General features: G+C 38.3%; 1 protein-coding gene across 39 annotated transcripts in view; it reads right to left on the bottom strand.

The window, feature by feature from the left end:
• The window catches only part of Rims2 (regulating synaptic membrane exocytosis 2), a 544,765-nt gene that overhangs the window by 498,448 nt on the left and 26,919 nt on the right, over window positions 1–19,398 (bottom strand). For 2 of the 39 annotated variants that reach the window (XM_045144622.1, XM_045144629.1), the window contains exon 2: window positions 12,170–12,352. The exons of the other annotated variants lie outside the window; for them this stretch is intronic. In XM_045144622.1, the coding sequence (XP_045000557.1) occupies window positions 12,170–12,207 (38 nt within the window). In that variant the 5' untranslated portion in view covers window positions 12,208–12,352. The remainder of the gene's footprint in view (window positions 1–12,169; window positions 12,353–19,398) is intronic. 39 annotated transcript variants of the gene reach the window in all.

Raw genomic sequence — 19,398 nt, 5'->3', positions numbered from 1 at the left:
GAGTTTAAACCAAACACAACTGGACTACCCAGGTAACATAGTCTAATGAAGCTAAAGCCTGAGGAAACCCAAAATACTGTTTTTCATTGGCTTTTCTTACTTTTACTCTAACCTCCATTTATTTCAACTGTTTCGGAAGAGTAAAGTATTGAAGACAGAAATTTTTTGTTCTGTTTTATTTGTTGTATTTTTGTGGAGGTGAGTGCAGACACTAGAGAGTGAACGTGGGATCTTGCTCAAGGTGAAACTATTCTACCAGTGAGCTACATTCCTACTCCATGGTTTATTGAGACAGGGTCTCACTGTGTAATTCAGAATGACATGAAATAAACTATATCAAAGCTACACTTTCAGAGATCATTTCTATAGTTTGCTACTAGAGAAGTTTCTCTGACTGTGTAGAATACTGAAACATGCTATGTAGCCCAGGGTGGCATCAAACTCACAATCCTCCTGCCTCTACCTCTGGTGACCCGAGATACTGGGATAGCAGACATGAGCTATTATGCCCAGTTTAGATTTTAATTTACTACTTAGTATGATGAATTTTCTGATCTCCAAGTTTCACCTATAAAATCAGCATAGTGGTATCTACCTTTTTTCCAGAATTCTTGCTATAATGTAACTATTCTGGCAGAAGCTTGCATAGTCTAAAAAAGATATTTTGCCCTTCTTTTTAGCTATCAGACTATTGAAACAATGGCCTTCAAGGAATTGGAATTTCCCAAGGAAAGACTAAAACCTCACTGCCAGCTAGAGAAAGGACTGGAGCAAGGATAATGAAGGGCCAATGATAAGTAGGATCATATCTTGATCAGGACTGATTAGTAATGCATACATACCACTTTGCACTCTATTTAAACCTAAAATTCATGCCAGTACGTAGTGGACCACTTTCCTTGTGCAGCCACATTGAATAAATCTCCTTTCTTTGCTTTTCACTAATACTTATCTCTTTAATTGGCATAATGTGGGAAAGTGGCCAAGCCTAGATTGTTAGTGCTGCCAGGGCCCACATTTCTGCTCCTTAATAAAGTTTAGTCCCTTCTGAACATTTTTCCTTATATCATTTCATGTTTTCTTTTTTATTGTTGTTTTGTTTTGTTTTTTGAGGTAGGATCTCGCTCTAACCCAGGCTGAGGAATTAGTCTCAGGCTGGCCTCAAACTCTTGACAATCCTCCAACCTCTGTCTCCTGAGTGCTGGGATTAAAGGGGTGCACCACCACGCCCAGCTCTACGTGTCATGTTTTCTTTATCCCTCCAAACTTAGAGTACTTAGAAGCTTGTTAAAGCTGAGCTCTATTTATTTTTTTCATATTTAACTACTAGAAAGCCTAATCTATCACTCATTACTAAACCTATCAATCAAAATACATCAAATCATTGCCCCACTATTTGGCAAGGATTGAAGGTGAAGAAGCAGACCAGAGGGCCCAAGTGTGCCACTGTGTCTTGGAACTTAGCCAAGAGCTAATGTTAAATTTTGGCAAACCAATGTTAGTACTCAGAGCAATTCATCAGACTGTTATCAATTCAATAATGGGGTTAAACATAATAGCATCAAAATTCAGAGATATATTTGAACCTGATCTTGCACTTAAAGAATGAATAGTCCTATTTCTGAACAATAATTATGGTATTTTCTAATGTGATAGTCAAAATTTAGAATGAATAAAGATCAAGATTTTCTAACAGAGTAGTCCATTGCTAAGCAATGCAGAAACATTGAAGAATAATTGATAGCCTGCACAGCAAGGAAGGAAGAAATTACCAATCCGCAATTGCTCTGTTCCTACTAGCCTGATCTCCACACAACTAATTTTCACATAGCTAGAATAAAATTTCATGGGCAGAACAGGGTTCTACCCTTCAGAGTGAATGACAGAGGATATGTTCTGATTCTATCCAGAATTTACAGTTGTTTCTGGTTGGTCCATACTTTTCAAAGGTATAAAAATGATTTGATAATGCTGAAAACAACCATATATGGTTTTCACATTAAAGTTATAAGTAATAATTCATATTCAAAGGTTCTTCAAAAACTAAAAAAAATTAAGCCCAGTGTGGTGGCACACGCCTTTAATCCCAGCAGCACTCAGGAGGCAAAGGTAGGAGGATCACTGTGAATTCAAGGCCACCCTGAGACTACATAGCGAATTCCAGGTCAGCCTGGGCCATAATGAAACCCTACCTCAAAAAAACAAAAAAAATAATAATAATAAATAACAAAAAATAAAATAAATACTCCTAGGTAGAAGGAGTCAGTAGTAAACTGACTATTGTAGTAAACTGGATATTTCAAACTATAGAGGAATAAATTGCTTAAAGTTAAAAAGAACAACACTGTGTACAGATTTTTGACTAGCATCTACAGTTATTAGTTAATAACTATGAGTAATTACAATGGATGAAATGAAGGATGAGTATATTTTTTTATTTGTAAACGGGCAGACACTGAAATATTATAGTGTTTGTGGGTCAAAAGTCAAAATTGAGGATGATATGTAGTGCTACCATTATCCCATAAAAATTCTTTTAGTTTCTTTATTTTAAATTTTTGAGACATGTTCTCATGTAGACTAGTCTAGCATTAAATTCCTTACCCTCTTGCCTTCTCTCAGATACTAGGATTTCAGACATGAGCCACTATGACAGGAGATTAAGATATGGGGACTAAGGAGATAACTCAGTTGTTAAAGGGCTTGCCTCAAAAGTATGAGGACCTGAGATCAATCCCTAGTATCCATGTAAATGCCAGGCATGTGGTACATGCTTATATTCCCAGCACTGGGAGGACAGAGACAAGCAGATCCCTGATGCTTGCTGGCCAGCCAGTTTATCCTAAGTAGTAAGCTCCAGACCACTGGGGTGTACAGCATACTTGAGAATGATACTCAAGGTGGTCCACAAACACACTAGCACTCACCTGCACCCACACACACACAAACGTATGGACACATATCACACACATACACAAAGACACACAATGATTAACACATGAAAGAGAAAGTCTTTCAGAGAAAGACTGAAAACTGTAACACAAAAGAGCATGTGCAAGAAATTCCCTTGATCTCCAATGTGGGAGAAGCTGGGTTTATGGAAATAACCCATAAAGAGTCAGAAATCTTGTAACCAGAGACTTTTGAATATCGAACCTTTTCCAGCTCTTTTGCCCACTTCCATTCTTAGGAGCACCTTTCCTTTTCTCAGTAAACTTTCTCTATTTCTATCACTATCCACATGTGCCTAGTCCAATCCTTTATTACAGGACACAAGAACCTGCAAATCTCAGCACATGTACTCCAGACTCCAATCCATAGCTATCATACCACTATGTCTGTCTTATTCCATAAAATTCTTATTGACAAAATTCAAATAATTGAGTGTACAAATACATAGCTATGTGTAAGAATAATGGGATTCATTGAGGGGGGCAACATTTCACTTACCTGGAATTCAGATTAGCATTCTAAATCATCCATCTCGATTGTGAAATTTCATCTGTTAATGCTGATCTGTAATATGATTTTACATCTTTCACTTTAGCAATGTCTTTTCACCCAGATGAAAAATACTAAAGACTAAACCTACAAGAGCATTTTTAAATCCTTCTGTATTTTATTGCCCTAAAATAAAATTGAACAGAAGACACTTATTCTTGGAAGATACATTAAAGTTGCCCAAAATGACTTGTATTTGAAAAGACAAGGCTTATTAATTCGGACATTTAGAATCTAAAAGTAATTGTAGTTGACCACAGCATAATGATTTCTCACTGTCCAGAGTTCTAGAGATCGTTCTATACAAAACTACAAAACAACTTATTTTAGTCATTCATCGGTTCTATGTAACTCCTAAATTTCCCTTCAAAAATGACTTTATAAAAAGTAGTGCTCTATAATTCACAATATGAAAAGACTTATAATTTGAGTATCAACTCTATACCCCCCATATCACAGCTTTAGAAAATTATTGCTTTTCTTATTGACTAATTTCAGGTTTAACTACACGGTGTGAGCATGAAGAACACAGTACGCTGTAACTACAATCTGCAATGACAAAATAGACTCTGATTTTATGCAGAAGCAGAAAATACTACTTATCTTAATGCACTCAAGAGCTACTCCTGACCCACAAATGAAATCACTGTTTAATGCCTTATTTTTTTTTTTTGAAAAAAAGCCAATGTCTCTTTCTAAATGATGTGATACCATATTTTCTAACAAAGGAATATTTTCATCAGTTACTATATGTGAACCCAAAACAAGCCACATTAAAAAGAGAACAAAAGGGCTACAGATATATCTGGGTGGTTAAGGCACTTGCCTGCAAAGCCTGAGGACTCAGGTTCAATTCCCCAGTACTCACGCAAGCCAGATGTACATGCTGGCACATGCATCTGGAGTTCATTTACAGTGGCTGGAGGCCCTGGCTCGCTCACTCGCTTACTCTCTCTCTCTCATACACACTCTCTGCCTTTTTCTCTCTCTCAAATAAATACATAAATAAATATTTTTAAAAGAGGAAAAAAATCTTCAGTGTACAAAGAGGCTTGTCCCTTGTGACTCAGCAATAGGCAATGGGCTAGACCAATGTTCATGAGAATATATTTTAAAATATTTCTATGTATTTAGTTGCAAGGAAAGAGAAAGAACATATGGGCATACCAGAGCCTCTTGCCACTGCAAAAAAAACCTCCAGATGCATGTACCACTTTATGCATCTGACTTTACATAGATACTGGGAAATCAAACCTGGGCCACCAGGCTTTGCAAGCAAGCATCTTTAATGGATAAGCCATCTCCCCAGCATGAGAACATATTTTTTAAATATCTATTTCTTATTTATTTGCAAGCAGAGAGGGGTAGGGAAGGAAACAAAGAAAGAAAGAGAGTATGGGTGTGCCAGTGCCTCTTGCCACTACAAACTCCAGACTGGCTTTATGTGGGTATTGGGGATTTGAACCTGGGTCATCAGGCTTTGCAAGCAAGTGCCTTTAAACACTGAGAAATCTCTCCAACCCCTAGGACATATTTTAATTAATGATTTATTTTTTGGCTTAGAGGACAAATAGAATTTGAGTTTGTCTTGTCATGTGTCTTTCAGCAGGTCATGACAGCATGTCATTGCATTACAGATTACAACTGGTTGGCAGCCTTTTAATTACCATTAAATAAAAATTTAAGTATGTAAGTTTCCTGTGCATTTGCATCAGCATGACAGCATACTTTGAACTGAGAAATTAAAGCCACTAAAAGTGTATGTGGGACTAAAGAGTTTGGTGTGGGGGGAGGGATACTAGAGGCTGGTGTCAAATGTCTTCCTCAATCACTTTTTTATTGTCTCAGGGTCTCTCACTTGAGCCCAGCACTAACCAATTCAGCTTGTCCAGCTAGCCAGCTTACCCCAAGATTCCCTGTTTCCATATCCCAAAAACTGGAATTTCAGGTGGCCACCATGCTCAGCCAAACATTTATGCGGGTACTAGGGATCCAAACTCCAGTCCTAACACCTGTATAGCAAACTGCTTTACCTACTGGGCCATCGCCCCAGGCAACCTGCTACTTGTTTCAATTCTCTGACAGCATGGTAAGTACATAAAGTAGCTGACCCCATGGTCAAGCTAAGTTCCATGGAGTATCTTTAAATTCCACATGCAAGCATAGTTTACGTGGAACTTACAGGATGCACTCAAAAACTTTATCAATTCTGCAGCAAACCCAAATTTCCAAAGCCACTTGGTTTTCAATGCCAATGATTAAGTTTATTTTCTACAAAAAAAAAAACAACTTTATGTTGATATGCCACTAGCCTTTCATATGAAAGTAAGTCTTAACAGTCAGTTCCTATTTCACGCTAAAACTTACTGAACTGACAAAAGTTGTTACATCTGCAGAACTAGATATCAGTTCAAGCACATGATGATTCAAATATTTTCTGCAAAGCACATAGTCATAAATAACATAACAAATAGTCATGAATTTTTTTAGAGAGAAAGAATTGGTATGCCAGGGCCTCAGCCATGGCAACCAAAATCCAGACACTTGCGCCACCTAGTGGACATATGTGACCTTGCACTTGCCTCACCTTTGTGCATCTAGTTTATGGAGGATCTGGACAGAGAGGGAACATGGATCCTTAGTCTTCACAGGTAAGCGCCTTAACTACTAAGCCATCTTTGCAGCCTAATCATGACTTTTAAATAGCTTCCATTTTCACAAACTTCATAAAGTTTTCTACCATATAGTTTTCTTTGAGGCAGGGTCTTACTCTAGTCCAGGCTGAGACAGAACTCACTTCATAGCCCAAGCTGGCCTCAAACTCAGTGACACACCTACCTCAGCCTCTCAAAGGCTAGGATTATAGGCATGAGCCACCATACCTGGCTTGTATTTTTATATTTATTAGTTTTAACAGATCTTAGTATAAATCCCACTTCAGGTAATACTGACTTAGTGAATTAACATTTTCTCAAATACCTCAGAAACATTCTTGCCTCTAATTGTTTCATAGTATTGTTCATAGAAGCTTATTCAACTTCAGTACTACCACCTCAAAGAAACCACAGAAATGTTTGATAATACCTGTCAACTAAGCAGGACCTAACAACAACAACAACAAAAAATCATGCCAGGCATGGTAGTGCACACCTTTAATCCCAGCACTCGGAAAACAGAGGTAGGTGGATCACCGTGAGTTAGAGGCCACCCTGAGACCACATAATTCCAGGTCTGCCTGAGCTAGAGTGAAACCCTACCGCAAAACACCAAAAAAGAAAAAAAAAATCAGTTCTCTTGTTTTACAACCAGTTATAAATGTTGCTCCCATTGTCCCCACCACTTTGAGAAACTGCTCTCATCTACAGCCTTAATTTATTTTCTCTAGACACACTTTTTCAGCTACTACAGTTAAATATATATTAATTAACTCATGATAATAAATTTATTTCATTTTTGACTAGCAAATTAACTACTCAACAACTTATTTGGTAATAGCTTCATTTTCATTTATTTCAACCTTTGTAAAGATATTCTGCTATAAGGATGGAGAGATGGCTTAGCAGTTAAGCGCTTGCCGGCAAAAGCCAAATGACCCAGGCTCAATTCCCCAGTACCATGTAAAGTCAGATGCACAAAGTGGCACATGTACCTGCAGTTCATTTGCAGTAACTACCTCCCTCTTTCTCTTTCCCTCTCTCTCTCTCGCTCTTTCTCTCTCATAAATAAATAAAACATATAAAAATAAAAACAATTTAAAAAGATATTCTGCTATATACATTTCATTTTAAATTTCTAAGTACTCTAATTGAAAATGCTTAGTCTCAGAAGGTCAACATGTATTTTTTATTATATTGATAACATTAATAACCTAATAAACACAATACTTCATCATCTAATTTGGTAACAAAATTACCCATACTCAATTGCACTTTAAAAGTACATGTGACATGTACTCTCCTTTCTCATCTTGTTTTGACATGAGTATTCACTGATTATTGAAAAATAAGCTAGATGTCACAATACAGCAATAAACATGGCACTAAAAATGTTGCTGAATGATAACTACATCACTGCAATTTCTGGTGGACCAAACAGCTGTCTCAACTACTAAACTCTACCATAATGTTGCAAAAGCAGCCACAATGCATTTTAAAAAAAAATGATCATGACTTTATTCCAATAATGTTAGATTTTGAATTCCACATTTTTCATGAGTCCTTTTGCTGTTGTTTTCTTTAAAATCATCAAGAATGTAAGCTGGGAGCAGGGGAGATGGTCAGCAGATAAGAGTGCTTGCTATGCAAGCATCAGGACCTTAATTCAATGCCCAGATCCAACTAAAGAGCCAGGCACGGCCATGCATTCCTGTAACCCCAGTGCTGAGGAGGTCAGAGATCACTGGAGTTCTTTTGTGAGCCAGTTTAACCAAAACATGGTTAGCTCCAGGTTCAGTGAGAGGCTGTCTTGGAGAAGGCAGAAGATCAATAGAAGACACCCCATGCCTTCCTCTGGACTTCATACACACAAATACACATCTGCACACAATATTCATACACCACATGCACACGTGCATGTGCATACGTGCACACACACACAAACACACAATGTAAACCATTCTTAACTCAGAGATTAGATCAAATTTAACCCAGGGACAGTATATGGGACTAAAACCAATTAATAAGAAGACAAATGGAAAGGTCAAAACACTCTAGAAAACTTCTTCCCTCACTTTAGAACTACATCTCAGACCTACTGAATCATAAACCTGTAGTATGATAAGTACAATGCAGAATTAGAACAAAGGATATTTGTGGACAATGAAAAAGCAGAAAGTAAGAAAACTTATCTGAATAAGACCACAATAAAGCTACTTCCTTCAACTATACCAGATGAGTATTAAACCATAACGTAACGAGGAAGAGTTAGAAGTTAACACTAAACGAATACAATAATATGTACATATCAGTGTACTTTATCATATATGTGTATATATATTTGATATTTGTGCCTAAACTAACTGTAGTTAATTTTTTATATTACATAGTGTGTTATTCCTAACTAGGTCTTTTTTCTTGTCTTTATGTGAACTCAAGTACAGAATGCCTTAGGATATTATTAAGGAGAGAAAATAAATAATTACCATCTTAAATATGATGACTATGCACTGTATTATAGAGTTCATTTCTTTTTATGCAACTATTAAGATCCTTTTTTTTTAAATCCTTTGAGGTAAATATATATTCTAAATTACAGCTCTTAAAGTAGCTAACACATAAAAAAGGCCACACTAAAAGATGGCAGAAGAAACATTCCAAGCCAACTTTGTCTGCTTCCAAAAAAATAGACTGCCTGAATCCAAACAAATAAACCAGTATCTATTGAATATTGTGTGTAAAGTAACATTTCTCCTAGAGATTTTTAATAATTTAAGTGGTATTAAGATTTTAAATATGGGCTGGAGAGATTACTTAGTAGATAAAGAATTTGCCTGTGTCACCAGTGAAGATACTCAACAGTGGACATTGCAAGCCTCATATTTGGCCAGCCAGGCCAAATGAGCCAATGGGTGCAATAGTGGCATGCCTATCATGGTGGAAACTAACTGCCCTCTAATTGGACTGGAGGCCCGCTCCATAGGAGGGAATACATCCCTGATACTGAAAACTTAAAACAGGGGTAGTCATGAGCCCTAGGGGTGTAATGTCTGCTGCTCTCTGGCTAAATGTATATACTATGCTCATCAAACTGCCCAGTAAACACTTCCCTTAATGTTCATACCCATATCTTCCAAACTCTGTGATTATAGGTGTGCACCATCATTCCCAGCAACAGCTCATTCTATTTCTGATTCACTCTTCAAGTCCCCACCAAAAGGGCTAGCACATACTCTCTATAGAGGCCACAAGAGTTTAGTTCCCAGCACCCACACGAAAAACTGGGCATTGTCAAGAACATCTATTACCCCAGTCTGTGGGTGGTGGGTAGAGATTAGAGAATCACTAGGGCTAGTCATGGTGGCGTGTCCCTGTAGTCCCAGCTACTCAAGAAGCTGAGGAATCAGGAGCATCACTTGAGCCCAGCAGTTCTGGGATGTAGACAGCTATGCTGACAGGGTGTCTGCACTAAATTCAGAATCAGTATCGTGACCTCCTGGGAGCAGGGGGGACCACCAAGTTGCCTAAGAGATGTGAATGGCCCCAGGTCAGAGAGTCACTAGGGCTAGCTGTCTGAAAACAGCATCTTGGGGTTGAAGGAGAGACTTGTTTCAAGAAAATCTGCATATGAGTAATAGAAGAGCACCAGACTTTCTCATCTGGCCTTTACACATGCATCTACACACACATGCATACACAGAGATCACATCGCATACCACACTACACATACTCTACACATACATACAAAGTGTGTCTATGGATTTTTTTTAAGTCATGACATATCACTTGTAAATAAAAAATTTATTATTTCTTTTGGATTACCTACATGTTGTAAGTTTTTCCTACCTTATTGTACTAGTTAGTAAACAAGAATATTGAGACTGCAGGCTTAAGGTGGGGAAGTTCTGTGTATAAAATGCTTATCATGCAAATGTGAGTACCTGAGTTCAGATTCTAGAAACCGCATTTCTAGATGCTTAATGTTGTGGCGGGAGTTTGTAATCCCAGCCAGGCCTACAGTGAGAAGGGAGGTGGAGACAGGGGAATACACTGAAAACTTGAGGACCAGCTAATCTGGTAAAAACAGCAGGAACAACCTTTCCTCAAAAGAGTGAAAAGCAAGGATTGACACCCAAAAGTTGCCCTCTGACCTCCAAATGGGCACATGTTGGCATGTGTGTGTCTGCTCATTTGCCCGCCCGCTCTCGCGCTCGCTCGCTTGCTCTCTCTCTCTCTCTCTCTCTCTCTTTCACACACACACACAATTTTAAAAAGATAAAGCATATAAAGACTGATATTTTTGCATTATTTTGTGTTTAGCTATGTTTCTCTCAATTTCTGCTTTGCTGAGTTATCAAAATTGGATAAAAGGATGAGCCAAATAAATTTTTTGTACATAATGATGTCAGTAATATTTTATTTATTTTCATTTAGTCTGTAAGTGTTGTCCATTACACTCTCTTTTTTTGTTGCTTTTTGTTGTTGTTGTTTGTTTGTTTTTCAAGGTAGGGTCTTGCTCTAGCCCAAGCTGACCTGGAATTCAGTATGTAGTCTCAGGGTGGCTTCAAACTCATAATAATCTTCCTACCTCTGCCTCTAAGATGCTGGGATTGCAGGTGTGCACCACCACTCCCAGCCCATTACACTGACTTTCAAACATTTAGCTAACCTCATAGTCCTAGAATACATACAATTTCATTGTATTCTATTATAGTCTCAATTTCTAGCTATATTTCTATTAATTCTTACTTTTTAAGCTTTACCCCTATATTTTTGCAATTAATATGGCAATCCTACTGCAGTTGTCTTTGTTTATCATTCTGGGATTTAGGGCAATTTGTAAATCAGTAACTGTGTCTCTTTCATCTGTTTGGGGAAAAAAATCGTAGCCATTATTTCTTCAAATATTGTATTTGTCCCATTCTCTTTTTCCTATCCTTCTGGAACTCCAACCATATGTATCCAAGAAGCCTTCCACTCTTTTTTTTTCCTCTATCACATCATATTTCTCCATTTCACTAGAGTTATTTTCCCATAAGTTAACTGCCAGATAATTATTTCTCTCTTACCTAAAATGCTATTAAGCAGGCATGAGAGCGCACACCTTTAATTCTAGCACTTGGGAGGCAGAGGTAGGAGGTTTGCTGTGAGTTTGAGGTCAGCCTGGTACTACAGAGTGAGTTCCAGGCCAACATGGGCTGAAGTGAGACCCTATCTCAAAAAAAAAAAAAAAAAGAAAGAAAGAAAGAAAATATGAAACAAAAAAATGTTGTTAGATGTATTCAATGAGTTATTCATTTCTTCTTGCTTTTTCTAGCTCTACACATTTTTATCATGTTCAGTTCTTTGCTAGAATACTCACTCTTGTATTTTGCTACTTTAAATGTAGTTACTGTTTTAAACCAGCACCTAAGAACTCCATCATCTAAATCCCCTATGGTATGTTATTTCTCTTAGTTTAAGTTTTCAAATCTTGTTTCCTAAATGCCTAATTTTTGTGTGCATGTAAGATACTAAATTTTTGAGATCTAGCAAGTAACTATATACTGCCAGAAAAGATTCATTCTGCTTTAACTGAAGGCCAGATTTGCTAACAATCATCAATGTCTATAACCTAATCAAGGATTAAGGTGAGGCTTTATTCTATAAGTAAATGGGTTTTAGTGGTGGGGGTGGTGTTTTGAGCTAGGCCCACATGAAGCACAGGCTATTCTTGAACTCACTAAGATGGCCTTGTGTTCCTGATCTGTGGCCTTCATCTTCCAAACTCTGTGATTATAGGTGTGCACCATCATTCCCAGCAACAGCTCATTCTATTTCTGATTCACTCTTCAAGTCCCCACCAAAAGGGCTAGCACATATTCTCCATATTAGTAAACTCTGCACTCAAAATATTGCTCCATTAACCCAACCTTACAAATGAATCAAAAGCTCTTCTTTACTTTTCAGCCTTTTGGCCACCTTTACTGGAAACAGATTTCCTTAGGGGGAAAATCCTCAAATGTCCAGCTCACCTTTTAGGTTTCCTTCTTCTCCAGGATCTTGTCCCCATAGTCTTCACTGATGTGTTAGCTCTCTGATACTTTCAAACAGATGATTTTTATATTTGATCCAGCTTTTCTAGTTGTTCTCAGTGGAAGTTAGTCCAAATTGCCTAATCCACCATCATCAGAAGTGCACCTCTCAATTTTTCTCATCTGTAAAATGAGGATAATAATGACAACTTCCTCAAAGATATTATTTAAAGAGATCAGAGTGCCTATTACATATTAATTGCACAAGCACTTCTGGCTATTGTTTTGAGCTGCCTACTACTTATCTAAAACAAGCCTCAATTAATAGGTACCTTGTGGATTTGGCCTTCCTACTCATTCCTAATCATTCTCCTCCAAAATCTCAAAATTGCTTTGAAAAAACAATCCTCAATTACTGAATACAGTAGTGTATTTAGTCTACAATTATCAAATATAATAGCATTGTGAATGTTTGTCAGGACCTCTTCTGTCCAAGGGCAGGCTATACCAGACAGCCTGTCCTCTGGTAATATGAACCTTACAGGACAAATGGTGGGGATAGACAATAGAAACAACATGCACAATGGACATTATTTTCTCAAACTAGCTACTCAATGCTAACCCTTTATAAAATGTATTTTCTGCTTTAATAATACAAGATTTGGTGGTGATCGTGGTTTGAAAAAGGATCTTATTTTGCAGCCTATGCCAAACTAAAACTTACTGTGTAGCCCAGGCTGGCCTGGAACCAGCAGTTGTCCTATCTTAAATTCCTAGGTGATGGGATTGCAGACATGAGCCAACAGACCTAATTTCAAAGTCTATTTTTATTTCTTAAAACTAAAATATCTAGACTGATAGATTAGTGGAGAACTATCTCACTTTGAAAAGTTTTTTTTAACCATTCTTTTTAACTTAATAAGTTCCTTTAGCCAGAAAAAAGGAAGATTTTGACATCATTTAGAAAACTTGCAAAAAATATACGTCATTTCTCCTATTATGGTTAAAAAGCAAATGCTTTATAGCTGCTCCCTCCCAATCTTTTTTGGGTCTCCACTCCATTCCTGCCCTCCCACATCTCCTCTGCATTTCAGAGGACTAGAAGCCTAGTAATCACATTTCTTACACTCCCTTGGTACCTTATTTCTAATTATATCCTGCTAAACCCTGATGAAAATTGGACGGCAGGAAAAGATACACAATTTTATTTTCTTTCTCCTCTCCCTGGTTCCTACAAAAGCAGCAGCATTATTCCAGGGAACTCAGGAGAAGATTGCCTGTGGGCTATGGCTCCAGTGACAAGAGCAGTCCTAGAATACTCCCACACAAATGCTGGATACTACAACCAAAGTACAGTTCTAGCAGGGGAGCAGTGGGTAACTCCAGGCTCCAGCACCTTCTGAGGTAATCCAACATCAATATGATTATAGGTTTGTAGCAGCTCAATTCGTAATAGCTAAAAGCTGGAATCAACCCAGATGTCCATCATTAGAAGAATGGATAACAAAGATGTGGTATATCTACACAATGGAATTCTATACAGCAGTAAGAAAAAACGACATAAAGAAATTTGAGGAAAAATGGTTGAACCTGGAACAGATCATTCTCAGCGAACTTACCCAATCACAGAAAAAAAATCGACACATAGTCTCACTCATCTGCAACACCTAACCTGAATCTGCCCAAGATGCCTTACATACCCAGCAAGCACCTCATGGACTAGACAATAAGATGGATGGGAGGGCAGGGAGGGAATCAAAGGGTGGAAAACAGTAATCCGGACACAAACGGCAATGGTACCATAAAATTCTACTTCCTAAAAGACAGACCAAATGGCTGAACCTTCACTAGACCCTTACAGGAAACACCTGAACCACAAGACACTGGAGAGGGTAGGATCAAGACTAACCTAAATCTCCTACATCTTCCCTCCCTCCCTCTCCCCCTCTATCTCTCTCCTCTCTAACTCTTGTATATTAGTTATCTTTTTCCTTAATTTCTTAGTGGACACTGACCTGTAACCCCCACTTCCAGCTTGGGCCTACCATCCACAATGAGCTTTTGATCAGAGAAACCTACAAGGTTTCCCAAAACAATGACAGACTTCTGTCAGAGTACTTGATGACCCACCAAAGGCCAGTGGTAAGACCCTATTGCTGAAGACTCCATACACAGCTGACGCATAAAATGGAATGACATGGCTGGAAGCCAGGAAAGAGTCAGTCCCCAGACAGTCAACGTGTCTAGTGCCAGAAGCCACTACATAGGCGACTGGGGGAAATGACCAAGATCTGTCCAAGCAACACATTGTTTAACCTAATTAGTAACAAATAACTGGATGAGATGCCCACACAAGTGCAATAGTGGTACACAGCCATGGTGAGGAATCAATTGCTCTTGATTTGGCTAACTGATCCACTCAGTGGTACTAGACCCATAGCTGGAGCTGGGAAACAAGTGGGAACCATACCCAAACACAAGCCCACTCTACAATATCAAGCTACCATCAATCACGGGGTATAAGAGGGCCTAAACCTACCATACTGTCTATCAAAAAAGTAAGTCTTATCTCAATTTTCCGGGTGCTAACTTACTCTCCGTTGGAGAATCTGCTTCTCTTTTCCAGATAGATGCAGATCCTAAGAAGAGAGCTGCCCCAACATACCTCAAAAGGGGCCCAACTGAAACTAAGGACAACTGGCAAAATAAGCAAGGGTGATGTTTTCCTGTGAACCGGATACCAGCACAAAGGGGAAGGAGATCAACGCAGAGAAAAATCAACTCCTACCAAATCAGAGAGCCAGAGCCTCAGAGGCCCCCAACACCTCATCACTGAAGCAGACCAAAAATGAACCCAACATGGCTCAGGGATATTTTGCGGAAGAGGGGGCAGAAAGAATGTCAGAGTCACATGTTGGGTCATGATTTGCAGAGACATATATCATACCAATAACTGGGGGCTAACTCCACAATGCACGACCCATTTTCATTAACAAGGAGGGTCTAATGGGAAGGGGTAGATCACAGATGAGCCTAAATAATGGTACCAAACTGCCTGTATTTACTGAAAAGAAAACTAATAAATTAAATTAAAAAATATATATATATATATGATTATAGGTTCTGTAAATGAATAGAAGTGCAGCTCCAAAGGTAGCTACAATTTGGCCCGAACTTCAGCATCACAGTATCCCATTTAACACCATTTTCTTTTCTTCCTCTCACAGCCTCAGAGTAGTAGTCATTTCTTGTAACTGCTGATCTTTTAAGAAATGCATCATCCACATTTTGCTTCTCTCACTCTATAGCAACAGTTTTGTTAGTTAAGTCCATATATTAAATTTTCTTTGTGTAAACTATGAGTTTACTACAGCTTTTGAATTTTTGAATTTTTAATATTTTATTTAATTTTATTTATGTATTTGAGAGAGGAAAAAAGAGGCAGGGAAAGAATGGGCACACCAGGGCCTTTGAACCACTGCAAACGAATGTGCCACCTTGTGCATCTGACTTATAGGGGCACTGGGGAATCAGATCTGGGTCCTTGGGCTTCACAGGCAAGCACCTTAACCATTAAGGCATCTCTCCAGCCCATCTCTTCACTTTTTATCTTGGCTTACTAAGTATATCCATGATATTTATGTCATTCATTATCTTCTTTTTTGAAGTTTAAAATATTATTTATTTATTTGTTTGAGAGTGAGAAAGAGGCAAATAGAGAGAGGATGGGTGTGCCAGGGCCTTTAGCCACTGCAAACAAACTCCAGATGCATGTACTACCTTGTGCATCTGGTTTATGTGGGTACTAGGGAATTGAACCTGGGTCCTTAGGCTTTACAGGCGAGTGCCTTAAATGCTAAGATATCTCTCCAACCTCTCATTATCTATCTTTTTTTAAAAAAAATATTTTTATTTATTTATGTGAGAGAGGGAGTATAAGTGAAACAGGGGTCTCCTGCCACTGCAAACTCCAGACACATGTGCCACTTTGGAAATCTAGCTTTACATAAGTAATGGGAAACTGAACCCAGGCTACTGGGCTTTGCAAGAAAGCAGCTTTAACCTCTGAGCCATCTCTCCAGCCTTCATTTGTTATCTTAACAATATTCGTAACAAAAGAATGCTGACCATTTACAATTTAAATAATCAGCAGTTGAGGTACAAAAATGAGAATTTCCTCAGAAGCTATCTTATGAAAGTAAAATCCAACTTAATCATAATTGTAATTAATGCCTAGAAAAATATGATCCATAAGTACGACCACCTACATCACAAAATCATCTTATCCCTAAAGACTCAAGACAAGTAACAATTTTTAATAAAATAGAATTACAGTATGTATCTTTTTGCTTCATGCTGTTTGTTTGCTGTGACAGGGTCTCACTAGGTAGTCCTGACTGGTCTGAACTCACTATGGAGACTAGGCTAGCCCCTAAATTGCAGTAATTCTCTTGCTTCTACTTCCCATGGGCTGGGGTGACAGGTGCACCACACCTGGCTTGGGATACCTTTAAGTTACATATCACATGTTATCACAAATTTACGTTATTACAAATATACTACCCAATAAGTAAAAGAAGAAACCTACTAAACGTTATACAAATAGCCATATCACAATGTCAAAATACTTCAGCTCATCTGATTGTTTTAAACAATTTACTTGGAATTACACACAAAACATCACATTTATTCTAAGATAAGCTGTAGTTTGAGCCAGAAACTTATTATTTTTATGCCTCCACTCAAACACTCCCCACCAATATTTCCCCCTAAACCATACCATCTAATATATTGCCCCTTAAATTGTCATTATTTTAACCAAACTCCTGGCTATGCCATATAAGCCCATGCCTAATCAAGTCCCTAACTGTTCCAACCTCAAAACATTTACTTTCATTACTCAAGACAGACATAAGTATTCAACAGTCACAGAACAACTTCAATGCTAATTCACTGCACATAAACACACACACACACACACACACACACACACACACCCCTTTTAGTCCTTGGTCAGTATCCATCTATGCACTTAATACTCCTCCATACTTTCTAGTCATATGACCTATTTTTCCTACAGAGAGGTGGAAGTCAACCCCATCTTTACCAACCAAATAATAAGTGGTAGAATAGCTGATATTCAACCCAAAATTGAAGAGTGAAATATGAACAGGTCAAAATGAAGAATAAAATGGATACTAAATACTCAGGACATCACTCTTTCTTCTCATCTCTATCACACCCACCAGGACCCAGGAAACATTACAGAGGAAGAGGTGGACTAAAAGAGTGCTGCTTCAAGCTTGCCAGAAAACCTTCTCCAGAGAGATGGCGGTAGACACTGAGGAGACACAAAACACATCAAAACAGAAAATAAGAGGGTGCTGAGAGTTAAATGCCAAAACAGACTTCCAGCATGCCCTCCAAGACTCAGGGAACATCAAGAAAGAGAGGGCAGAGGGAATGTAAAAGCCACAGGGAGGGTAAGTGTACTTGGAGGCACTGGCCTCCCCATAGGAACTGACTGGTGCATCCATGATCCCATAGAGACTACCAATAAACTACTGAAGGGGGTCTTCAGAAGAATGAGGTTGGAGAGAGGGGACATAAGAGGATAACCCAGTAGGAATAAAGCCAATTAAGAATATGTTCATATATATTAAAGTTCTCAATTTAAAAATGTTAAGAAAAAAAAATAGAATGGTCAGGCATGGTAACCCATGCTTGTAATCCCTGTACTTGGGAAGCAGAAGCAGGAAGATCACTACAAATTTGAGGTCAACCTGGGCCACATACAAAAACTCTATTTCAAAAATAAAATGATTAAATGAATTCATTAATTAAAAATAAAATTACAGTGCTGGAGAGATGGCTCAGTGTGCAAAGTACTTGCCACACAAGAATGAGAACCTGAGAACAGATCCCTAGGACCTGCATAAAATGCCAGGTATGCAGACGAAGCAATGCCAAGAGGATCATTAGGGGAAATTGGCTAGCCTATCTAGCCCAGTCAGTAAACATTAAGTCATTAAGAGGCCCTGTCTTAGAAAAAAAAAAGGTAAAAAGTAATTGGGTAAAACATCTATCTGACCTACATATACATATGCATATTCACCCACAAACACACTTGCACTCACACACATAAGAACATGTATAACACACTCATGCACATTATACACATAAAAATAAATAATAAATAAGATTAAAGTTAAAATAGATGGGAACCCATTTAAATGGAAATGACTATCACAGCATTCATTGAGGTAGGTGGTGAGCAAACATATCTATGGAAAAAATCAATACTACATTAAGTTCAAAAAGATAATAGAGCCAAATATGATGGTGGGACACTTATAATCCCAGCTTTTGGAAGGAGAGTTTGAGGACATTCTGGGCTATCACAGAGGCCTTGTCTCACAAAACAAAAGAAGAAGACAGGTATGGTGGCCTTTAATCCCAGCACTCAGGAGGCTGAAGTAGCAAATCTCTGTGAATTTAAGGCCAACCAGGTCTACAGAATGAGTTCCAGGTCAGCTGCGGCTCGAGTGAGACCCTAACTCAAAAAAACACATAGGTGCATAGAGATAATAACTATAAGGCAACCTATACATACAAACTCTTATATAATGAGACCTCGAGGAATTAGTTCAGAATTTTAAATGTGTATTATTACTATTGTACAGTTTTATAATAAAAATGAGATAAAATGAACAGTATTTGAATTTTATCTTTCTACGTAATATAATCAGTGCTCTAGGTGATAATATTTGGAAGATGATTTCAAAATTAAAATGGCCAGAAAACAATATAAATTTATAATACTTAAAACTTTAGGATACTGGGCTGGAGAGATGGCTTAGCGGTTAAGCGCTTGCCTGTGAAGCCTAAGGACCCCGGTTCGAGGCTCGGTTCCCCAGGTCCCACGTTAGCCAGATGCACAAGGGGGCGCACGCGTCTGGAGTTCGTTTGCAGAGGCTGGAAGCCCTGGCACGCCCATTCTCTCTCTCTCCCTCTATCTGTCTTTCTCTCTATGTCTGTCACTCTCAAATAAATACATAAATAAATAAATAAAAACTTTAGGATACTTTTAAGAGGTGGGGAGATCACTCAGCTGGTAAAGTGTTTGCTTGGCAAGCAGGAGAACCTGATTTTGATCCCCAGAACATAAATATAAAAATTCCAGGCATGATGGTGCACACATGTAATCTCAGCACCGGGGAGTCAGAGAC

The sequence above is a fragment of the Jaculus jaculus genome, chromosome 2 (assembly GCF_020740685.1).
Source record: "Jaculus jaculus isolate mJacJac1 chromosome 2, mJacJac1.mat.Y.cur, whole genome shotgun sequence".
Classification (NCBI taxonomy): Eukaryota; Metazoa; Chordata; class Mammalia; order Rodentia; family Dipodidae; genus Jaculus; species Jaculus jaculus.
This window is presented reverse-complemented; position numbering and strand designations above follow the sequence as displayed.